General features: G+C 35.0%; 1 protein-coding gene and 1 long non-coding RNA gene across 4 annotated transcripts in view; one reads left to right on the top strand and one right to left on the bottom strand.

Moving 5' to 3' along the window:
- Positions 1-1,009: 1,009 nt before the first annotated feature.
- si:ch211-1i11.3 overlaps positions 1,010-11,066 on the bottom strand; it is a 52,353-nt gene continuing 42,296 nt past the window's right edge. Inside the window, exons 23-28 of one of the 3 annotated variants that reach the window (XR_015511703.1) lie at positions 10,193-10,298; positions 9,862-10,102; positions 6,414-7,241; positions 5,045-5,589; positions 4,806-4,882; positions 1,010-1,793 (exon numbers count right to left, since the gene is read on the bottom strand). Coding sequence is in view for 2 of the 3 variants with exons in the window: in XM_087287402.1 (XP_087143528.1) it covers positions 1,697-1,793; positions 4,806-4,882; positions 5,045-5,133; positions 7,123-7,241; positions 9,862-10,102; positions 10,193-10,298 (729 nt within the window). In the remaining variant the exon portion in view is untranslated. The remainder of the gene's footprint in view (positions 1,794-4,805; positions 4,883-5,044; positions 5,590-6,413; positions 7,242-9,861; positions 10,103-10,192; positions 10,299-11,066) is intronic. The other 2 variants (XM_087287402.1, XM_087287403.1) reach the window with 2 other exon arrangements.
- Positions 1,936-7,537, top strand: LOC147833400 (uncharacterized). Its single transcript, XR_015511712.1, has 3 exons — positions 1,936-3,590; positions 4,089-5,577; positions 6,402-7,537. It is a non-coding gene; the product is annotated as an uncharacterized LOC147833400 (long non-coding RNA).

Raw genomic sequence — 11,066 nt, 5'->3', positions numbered from 1 at the left:
ACTATAATTACCACAAATTACCAGTACTGTATGGCTTCAAAACACTATATGTAGCAAAGGATCAAAAGAAAATCGGCACACTGTCACTTTAGCTCTCAAAACATGTTTCGACCGACATGGTCTTCATTAAGTGGGTCGAAACGTTGTGTGAGTGATATTACAGTCTTTTGAGAGCTAAAGTGACCGTGTGCCGATTTTCTTTGGATCTTTTGCTACAAATGTTTATTGTTGATTGAGCAAATGCCTTCGAGGTTTTTAGATATGTGCACATTTCTGTGTTTTGCTTGCTTAGAAACACTATAACAATATATTACTTACTATAAATGACTATATAATTTAACGCTGGAAACATTCATAAAAAGTTATCATAAAATTAAGCAAATAAATGCTATATTAATATAGTGTTATACATTTATTAAATGTAAATAGATTTGTATACATATAAAGATGTTTTATAGCCTATACATATTAACTTGCTTTTATTTCCTTCATTATAATGAAACCATTATACAAATTAAACCTGTCCAGTTTAAATGGTTTATATACAGTATCTCTGTAAAATGTTTCAGCAAGGCCAGAAAACGAGTATCTGCTATAATCACTCTGTCAGGTCAATAATGACTGATCATCTATGATGAATCATGGAAAACCGTTCAGTCTAATATATTAAATGGTGATCGGAAACAATGTTCCCCATTCGCCCGTTACGATCGCCATAATTGTGTAATAGTATACACTATTGTTTATTGTGTACATTAACAATATATAAATATATTGATGACAATGTCCAAGAAGACATTAATAACACTAACATCCATCGTAACCATATATGGTTTGCCTAGATTGTGCGTGCTGGATTATGTGTGCCTGAACGTGTGTGGGTCTGGGGGCTGCAGCTGGATATTATTGCCCTAAACTGAGGGTTCATGTGTAATAGGGATAATGCGCATGCTTAAAAATGGATTTATTACAACACATTTAAAATAAAGAAGAAAGAAATGTTGAGCAGTTACAGTTTAGTTTTTCTTTTTAATAATTAAAAACATAAGTTAAAAAATAAATTACTAAAATGTAGTCAGTTTTACTCTTTTAGTAGTTTTTTTAAGGTCGCTAAATTATTAGTGCACAATTCATAAATACAAAATAAGATTTTTTGTACCTTTAAACAGTTTATACAACTCAATGTCCTGCACATATTTTACAATATTTTTAGATTGTGTAAGCAAAAGTACTGCACACAGTACAGATAAATGTCTGTAAAATTCACACAAAAGAATTGATTCTCTTTCTAACAGGTTTTATCTGAGGGAGTGAATATTTCTAAACTATTCTGAGGTTGTATTCTAAAAAAGTAATGAAGATTATTCATTTATATATTGATTTAAAAGATTTCCATTAAAAATCATTTATCAAATTTCAATCCCAGATTCCTTAGAAGCATCAGAAATGTTTTCCGCATCAGTAAAAAGACATGTTTTCTAAATACCTAATGATTTCTGGAGGGTCTAACAACCCTTAAAAATGGCTGCTGAAAAAATATATATAGTCAAGGGATAAAAATCTCTAACCCCAGGTATTTGAACAGTAGTGGACATGTTTTGATCTTAGTGTCAGCTAATAAAAGTGCCAAAAAAGGCACATAGTCTAAACACTGCAAACTCACTGAGCTCATAGAATCTCAACACTGGACAGTGTGTTAGAAAAAGGTATCTTCACTGTCCTCTTTGACTGGACTGAGATGAGACTTCCTCTGTTTGGAGATGGCGGCCCACAGACGACACATCATCCCGCCTCTGAGGAACACAAACAGCACCACACATTTACTTCACATTATTATAGTCTGGATGGATACACTCTAAATACTCGCTTGTTATAACTCAACATTGGTCAAATATAGACAACCCCAACATTGTTTTTTTTGTTGTTGTTTTTTTTCCAATTTAATTTGCATGATCTTTTTAACCTAATGGTTGGGTTTGTTCATATTTGACCCAACAGTTTTTAAATTTCATAAAGAAATAGTTTTTTCCCCCCCAGGAAGCATGCTTTAGATACATTGGTAATACTTTAGGTCATAATTCATACTATTAAAGGATTATTACCTGTCTATTTTTAAGATGTTAACTGTTCGTTAGTTACAAAGTATGATCTACATCCCTAATATACCCAAAAGAAACTAAACTCAACTTCTACCTTACTATCTATTAATAAGCAGCTAATTAATAGTTTATAGACTGATTTCACGTGGCTGCCATTTTAAAAGTGAAAGCGAAGCTGCAGTGGGAGAAAACCTGGAAGTATCACCTGGAGTCACACAGGAAGGTTGGGTACCTGGCTGTATATCTTATCAACGAAGAGAAAGTGACACAAATTAATCATTTCACCACCTTCCAAATGATCCGAAGGTCCATTCTGCATGGATAGTGAAAAAAATAGGGATATCTGACCTCATTTACAGCTAAGTTAAGGTAAATGGCATTAGTTAGCTAACGCTTTCTTTCCCAAACACACGTTTGGATGCCATTTATCAAACTCAAGTTAATGAACTGATTCTTACGCTATATTACACTTGTTACGATACTGAAATTCAGTACTCAAATAAAAAAAAGTCAATTTCCAGCTAACATTTAATGGCCCAGTTCCACTGAGTGGTACGGTATGGGTCGCCTTTATCAGGCTTGCATTTACACTGCCTAAAGGGTGCCCTTTTGGTGGGCGGGGTGTACAACAGAAAGTTTCAGTCGACGTCATTCTCACTGGAGTCAATGTCTACAGTAAAGCTGTACGGGTTGTTCACATGTCATATGAGAAGCACTTCTCACAAAACAGACGCTTCATACACATAAATACTTGTGTATAAATGTTCATTACTAACTTTTCTATGAACAGGATTTGATTAAAACTGCAGATCAATGTCAATGCGAAATAGCCTTCTGTAACATCTGCAATTAGTAAAATAAATAAATAAATGCAACATTTATGAACACAAACAGACCGTTTCAGTCTCTGAGATGTTACCAATTACAGACAAACTACACGCAGCATACATTTAGTTCTTATTTGGGTTCAAAAACAGCACACAACATATAGCCCACAGTCAGTGCAAACCTCTCATCTGTATCTTTAATCTTCACCAGCACTTGTAACCTCTGTTAGAGAGTAATTCTGTTATTCCGAGTTCATAATAGTCCAAAAGACGATGATAATAGTTATACATGGCAGTTTGTTTATGTTTTAGGTTGCTGAAAGAATCATTCACTCCTTTGTTTTTTCGAGATTCTCCTTTGTTTTATGGCGCTTCACTCTCGAGTTTGTCTGTGTCTAAGAGGATCAGATGTCAGAAGCACTTCAATAATCATGCGCACGTTTTATCATCAGCTCAAGAAGTTCATTATTTTAAATATAGACGTGCGGCGAGCTCCCTGGAGAAAGTGAAACCGCTCGCACTTTTAGGCAGCCTCGTAAAATAAAAACGGGGCACGGCAGATTTTGTTCTTCATTGCTTTGTGGCTGTTCATCAAGACAACGACAAGGTTTGCTTCAGCTCAAGTCAACTATGGCTTGTTATTATATAAATATAGTATAACGATGTAATGTCTCGGCTGTGTATTTAAAAATAGTGGTTTCTTTGTTTTCATTATCCTGCTTGTGTTTGCGCGAGTGACGCTTCTCTGTAAACCAATAGCGTTTAGCTGCACGTCTAGCTCTGTCTTTTGGTACCCTTTTGCTATGCTAGGTACCCTTTACAAAGAGTGCCCAAAAAGTTGTGTTACGGTTTGCTTTTATAGGAAACAAAAGCCTACCGAACTGAACCGTACCGTACCACTCAGTGGAAACGGGCCTTAAGCGATGTTGAGCATGTTCTTAAACACCACTGATTTGCCATAGTATTCACTAGTGCTCATCCGCTAATAACTCGACTCATCTTCGCAGCCTTAAAACGCTCCAGTGTCCGTTTATCTGTCTTTGCACTCGGTAAAGTGCAATGAACTGATGACATTCATGGCCAATCACAGTCATTTCTGTTGAGCACTGGTGAACACAATGGCAAATCAGCGCTGTTTAAAAACATGCTCTGCGCTATGGAGCTTAAATGTTAGCAGGAAATGGACACTTTTAAAAGTTCAGTACTGGGACAACACTAATACAGACAATACGAGGGTGTGCTACACTGGACTGCATCGTTTTATCGCTCACCGGGTCACATAGGCTGAAGCAGGGAAGCTTGGTGTTTACCTGGTGCCATGAACTGAAGCCTAGGAGGACTCTTAAAGAGATTGTGATTTTATTTGATGCCTAAAATGCTTTTAATTGATTAAACTTAACTGAATGATAATAAAGTTATGTTTACACCACATCTGCACTTTGAAATCACAGCAACAGCTGGAGGTTTGTAGTCCACAGCATGTTGTTGCAATGTTTACAGTGCTGATTCTATACTTCCAGGTTTCTTCTCACCGCAGCCTCACTTTTGTTTTCTAAAATGGCGTGAAATAAGCGTGTTAAGCTAGTAGTGTTAATGGTTTGTAAATACCATGATTTGGGACAAAATAAAGTCTTACAGATATATTTATTACATTTTTTGAATTGCTTTTAAGTTGCCTTTAACTTTTAAAATGATTCTGCAACATAAATGTTTAAGAATTAAATAATTGCAGCCTAGGTGAACAAAGAGACGTCTATAAAAATGATATCAAAATGAATGTACAGTATGTTTGCATTCTTAAAATAAAATATTAAATTTGAACTATTAAAATATTTGCCCAATACATTGGCTTATTTTTACTGATGTAAACGAGACTCACTTGATGCCACAGTACTGCAAATCATCTTTGCAGGCGAAATGGAGGAGACTATCCAGAGTGAACTCATGAAAAACAAGCTTAAAGTAAAAAAAAAGAAAAGAAAAAACAGATATAAATACTATTAACTTTTATATTTAAGTATTTTAACGTGACTTTCAACTTTAAATGATACAACAATAAATACACATTGGCAATCAAAGCTTGTGATTAAAAGTCATATTTTTCATATTTCCACTCACTAGTTCTATAGTTTTCTCATCCACGGGAACACCTCTTAACCAGCGCACCATAGCTGAGTTTTGAGCATTATGGGATGTTTGTTTGTTATCTGTAGAAAAAAAAAAAAAAAAAAAACATTACAGACTTGCTACACTTACATATGGCCACTTTATTAGGCACAGCTGTTTAACTACTAGTTAATGCAAATATACAATCAGCCAATTACATGACAGAGGAAGAAGAAGGGGATTTTAGTGACTATGAACAGTTCTGGAGAGTATTTTCCCTTTACTATTATACGCAAGCACATATTCTAAGCATTACTTCACTTCAAGTCGCTTCAAAAATTGCACTCAACAATTAATTAGTGAATTACACTGACATCTTTTCATGAGTCAACAACTGACTGGTTTAAATGATCTGTTCAGAGTTAGTCTAGAGTAAATGATTCACCGATTCAAATGATTTATTCAGAGTGATGCTTGGTTCCATTCGGAAGGGCTCATGCCTGATTCATGACTGATTCAAATGATCTGTTCAGAGTGAGTCTCCAGTAAACAGTTCACTGATTCAAATGATCTGTTCAGAGTAAGTCTATAGAAAATGATTCAACGATTCAAATGACTCATTAAAAGTGGTGATGGGTTCCATTTGGAAGGGCTCATCCCTGATTCATCACTGATTCAAATTATCTGTTTAGAGTGAGTCTCCAATAAACAATCCACTGATTCAAATGATCTGTTCAGAGTGAGTCTCTAGTAAACAATCCACTGATTTAAATGATCCGTTCAGAGTGAGTCTCTAGTAAACAATCCACTGATTTAAATGATCTGTTCAGAGTGAGTCTGCAGTAAATGATCCCCCGAGTCAAATGATCCATTTAAAGTAGGGTTGGGCGATGTCGACCAATTTGGCATCGTACGATGTCTAATGTAAAACATTGTGATGGACGAATGCATCATCATTGTAGACGATGGTGAATTAATTATTTATGAATAAAAAATAATAACAAATTAATTATTTGTTGTCTACCGCTTCAACTACCTGACCTGCATGGTCTTCAATTTACCCATAATCAAATCATAAATAAATAAAGATAGTACAAGTGTGAAAGCGAAAGATTGAAGCACTGTACTGATGCTATTATACCGGTTTTCAGCAGTATAGTTTGGACGGAAATCTTTTTAGAAATGCTAGGTGAAACGCCAGTCTGGACATGGATGACATTTTAAAATTAAGACGTATTAGTGTAAACAGGGCCCAAGTGTGTAATTTTCGCGAGCGGGTTGCTGCTGCCATGGGAGCAGGATCGCGTCCATCGCCGATGGATGTTGGCATCATCTATCAACCCATCCCTAGTTTAGAGTTTGTCTCCAGTAAACTATTCACTGATTCAAATGATCTGTCCAGAGTGAGTGTCCGGTAAATGATTCACTGATTTTACAAAATGGTCTGAATTGGGTTCAGTGTGGTTTCACACATTTTAACTTGAATTATTAGTTTTAAAAGTTTTGGTAATTCAAGTTTCCTAAAAAAATACACATTCATCAGTAAGTACTTTCACATCTCTTACTACAGTATCTATTAATTTTATCACCCAAAAATGATAACTGCCATGTATTCTCCATCATGGAGTTTAAACTGTTTATAAGTTTATAAGACAAAATAAGACATTTTGAAAAATGCTGCTTGCTGGCACCGATCAACTTCCAAAGTAGAACAAAAATTATTATGGAAGTCAACGAGTGCCAGAAACCAATGATGATTATATGCATATAAGCACATGCAGTTAAAAAACGCAAGCCCTCGGGATAAGCCACAAACTTGGGTTTGTCTACATAATGTAAATGTTATAAGCTAGTACAGGGAGTGTTCAGTATCAAACACTCCACCCAGAACTGAAGGCAAGCAGCAGCAAGTGGAGCAATTGTGAATGAATGTGACAGATCGCTCTACGGCCACACCTTTTGACTGCCTCAGGCAAGAACTTTTGCTCAAATGGAGGAAACAGTTCATTAAAAAAACAACAACTGTTCATTGGTGAATACAGTGCTCATTTCTGAAATGAAAGTGATACAAATAAATTAACGTGAGCCACCTGTAGCAGCAGATGCAGCCTTGTGCTCCAGGGCATTGATGTGTCTTTGTTTGGACTGAAGTGAGGTCTTCAGGAGTTGTTGGAATTCTTTCTCCTTTTCATTAAGCTGCGTCAGCAATCTGAAATAATATGAGCAGTTCACAACAGCATGACATTTGTGTAATTTATTCATTACTGAACAGCTTCCATTCACTGCCCTCTTGTGGTTAGTTGGGAATATGAAAGTCATTTTCTTTTGATGACATCATCAAAACTCTGAGGTCTCACTTATAAATGTGGCTTATGGAAGCTACTGTGAAGTTTCTTATACTTGCTGGTGAAATTTTATTTTCACAAACAGATGTTTCTTAAAAAGATACCAACTCTAACAGACTTCTTATGTGAAATAGAACATTCAATGAATTCACTTAGATCAATGGTTTCAAACTCAACTCCTGGAGGGCCGCAGCTCTGCAAAGTTTAGCTCCAACCACCTCAAACTCACACCTGCTTAATAGTCTCTATTAGTCTTTAACACCTCGATCATTTGGATCAGCTGTGTTAGATAAGAGTTGGAGCGAAACTGTGCAGAGCTGCGGCCCTCCAGGAATCCAGTTTGAGACCCATTACTTAAATTAATTTTTAAGAAATGTGCTTCTTAAATATGATAAAACATATGATATCATGCAACATGATTCTTTTTTTATTGTATTATTTATTTATTTGTTTATTTATATTTTCTTCTTCTCTTCTTTTATGTTTATCCAATGTGAATATTGTGTAAAAGGATTGTATTCCTTTACGGTATTCTTTATATTCATTTAATTTCTTTTCGACTTAGTCCCTTTATTAATCAGGGGTCACCACAGCGGAATGAACCGCCAACTTATCTAGCATATGTTTTACGCAGTGGATGCTTTTTCAGCTGTACACTCTTACATTAACACACATTCGCTACGGCCAATTTAGTTTATTCAATTCACCTATAGCGCATGTCTTTCAGGTGCCACCGAAGCACCTGGAGGAAACCCACGCCAACACATGCAAGAACATGCAAACTCCACACAGAAATGCCAACTGACCAAGCCGGGGCTTGAACCAGCAACCTTCTTGCTGTGAGGTGATTGTGCTACCCACTTCGCACCGTGCTGCCCCCTTTATTCCTTATATTGTTATACAGTTTCTTGGAATAAAAAAAATAAATAAATGTACAAATTTTTAATGAATCTGGCTTATGTTTTTACTTCTGTTATTTGAATGTTCTATTATCTTGGGAACTTCTGTTTTTGATGTCTGTTTTTCTGTAATTGCTATTTTCAAATTAAAAAAAAGTTTTACAATAAAATAAATAAATGGCTTACGCACAAAACGTGTCGAAATGTGTGTACGTCACTTCCCACGCAAAGTTTGAGATCTATAAAAGCAAACAAAACTAAAAACAAACATATTTAACTTAAATATTGATTTATTAAACTACCAAACCATAATATAAGCCATAAGCATTAATAAATAAAATAAATAATTCTGACGAAGGTTCGCTTATACGAAGGTTTCTATGCAAAGTTTTATAAATGAGACCACTGATGATTACTGCGGTAGTTTGCTGCATGCTGCTATAATTGTGATTTTATTACTTATATATGGGTCAAAGACCAAATGTCCAATGTTTTGGTCTACATTGAGTAAAACAAAAAAAAGTGATTTTAAATATTTACAGACAGCATACTACTGCAAGTGAACAGTCTAATGTCTAAAAGCATTCATTAGAATAAATTGTCATGAGTGAAATGAGGTTCCCCTTTTACAACATTTAGAACAACATAAGTATATTTATGTCAAAATTAAACCACATATTAATTCAAAACTGTGTTTTTTATTAAACACGATTTTATATTTTATTACATTTTATTTAATTTAAAATGCATTGCTGACAAATAGGTTAACCTAGAAGTGGGAAGAATAGTAGCAAAGTAAAAAGAATTATAATGGCAATTAATTTGTATTTTGGGGCTGCAATTTAATCCCTAAATAATGTCTTTTAATATGTCATCAAATGGTTTTTGTTCTAAATATGACGAACAAGATTTTTTGTACACCAAAACAACTTTTAAGTGGTGTCTTAGGTACATTATTGTAAAAAAAACTACAAAAAAGGGGGCGGGGGGCAATCATAGCTGCATTGCATCTCGGTTTTGATACTGGAAAATTTTTGTCTCTGACCCATAAATAGTAGGTACCGAAAGTATTCAGACCCCCTTAAATTTTTCACACTTATTGCAGCCATATGCTAAAATCCTTCAAGTTTCACAACTTGAATGGCCAAGCCAGAGCCCTGACTTAAAACCAATTGAGCATCTCGGGAGAGAACTAAAAATGGCTGTCCACCAACGTTTACCGTCTAACCTGACATAACTGGAGAAGATCTGCAAGGAGGAATGGCAGAGCATTCCCAAATCCAGGTGTGAAAAAATTGTTGCATCTTTCCCAAAAACGCTATATTAGATCAAAAGGGTGCTTCTAAATACCAATCGGAAAGGTTTGAATACTTAGAACCATGTGATATTTCAGTTTTTCTTATTTAATAAATCTGCAAAAATGTCAACAATTTTGTGTGTTTTCTGTCAATATAGGGTACTGTGTGTACATTAATTAGAAAATGTAAATGATTTCAGCAAATAGCTGCAATATAACAAAGAGTAAAAAATGAACACTTTATGTACCCACTGAATGTGATTTTTTTTTCAACACAAGTACTGATACCTCCTGGACTCCAAACGAAGTTCTGACAGCTCCTTTGCGAGTGAACTGTAACTGGAGATGAGGTCAGTGGGTAAACTGTTGCATGTGGAATGACCTTCTTCAGGATCTTTAGTGATAACCAATGTTTCTTTGTCCTTGGCGAGGGGCGTGACGGTTGATTCAGAATCAGCCTCTGTGGGATGCTCGGTTTCTGGTGAACCCTCCTCGTTTTCAAATGAAGACTGCAGCTGAAGCTTGAGCTCTAGATTACAATGATAGTATGCAAAATACAACAGTAGCTTTAAATTCTTTTATTGAATCACTAAAGAATAAGTATTTTTTCACACAATACCTGGGAGCAGAACTGTGATTGCATCTTGTACAGCCTGCCTCAGCAAGTTGTCCAAAGCAAACATCCAGTGAGGTTTAATCTGCTGTTTCCTCAGAACCTTCTTGACCTATAAACACAATAGACACATATACGGTTGAAGTCAGAATTATTAGCCCCCCTTTGATTTTTTTTTCTTTTTTAAATATTTCCCAAATGATGTTTAACAGAGCAAGGGAATTTTCACAGTATGTCTGATAATATTTTTTCTTCTGGAGAAACTCTTATTCGTGTTATATCGGCTAGAATAAAAGCAATTTTTGATTTTTTAAAACTCATTTTAAGAACAAAATTATTAGATGTTATTAAATAAATTAGTTATTAGAAATGAGTTAATAAAACTATTATGTTTACAAATGTGTTGGAAAAAATCTGCTCTCTGTTAAACAGAAATTGGGGAAAAAAAATAAACAGGGGGGCTAATAATTCTGACTTCAACTATAAATTTCAGTTCACACAAAAAATATATTTCTGACTTATGACTTCCATAGTATTTGTTTTTACTGACAATGGATGTCAATGGTTACAGGTTTTTTTTACCACAGTTTTATAACCACTTAAGTCTGAGTTAATAGTACATAAAGTTTCATTTTTGGGTGAACTATCCCTTTACACGCCTCAGTAAAGCAACATCATTTACCAAAAAATAAAACATTTGGAAAATCTTCATATTGCAAAACAGACATGATAGACAGAAAAGTTTGGTCTAAAGACTTTCAGGTCTACTCTGTTTTTTATAAGCATATTGTGCATTTGTTATGACAACTGTTAGCATAATCAACCTTTAGCATCACATATCATTATGTTTCTGCCTAATATCATCATCAATCCACATCAA

Source organism: Danio rerio, chromosome 16, assembly GCF_052040795.2.
Source record: "Danio rerio strain M-AB ecotype USA chromosome 16, GRCz13ab, whole genome shotgun sequence".
Taxonomy (NCBI): Eukaryota; Metazoa; Chordata; class Actinopteri; order Cypriniformes; family Danionidae; genus Danio; species Danio rerio.
The sequence above is the reverse complement of the archived record's forward strand: the minus strand, read 5'-3'. Positions and strand labels throughout refer to the sequence as shown.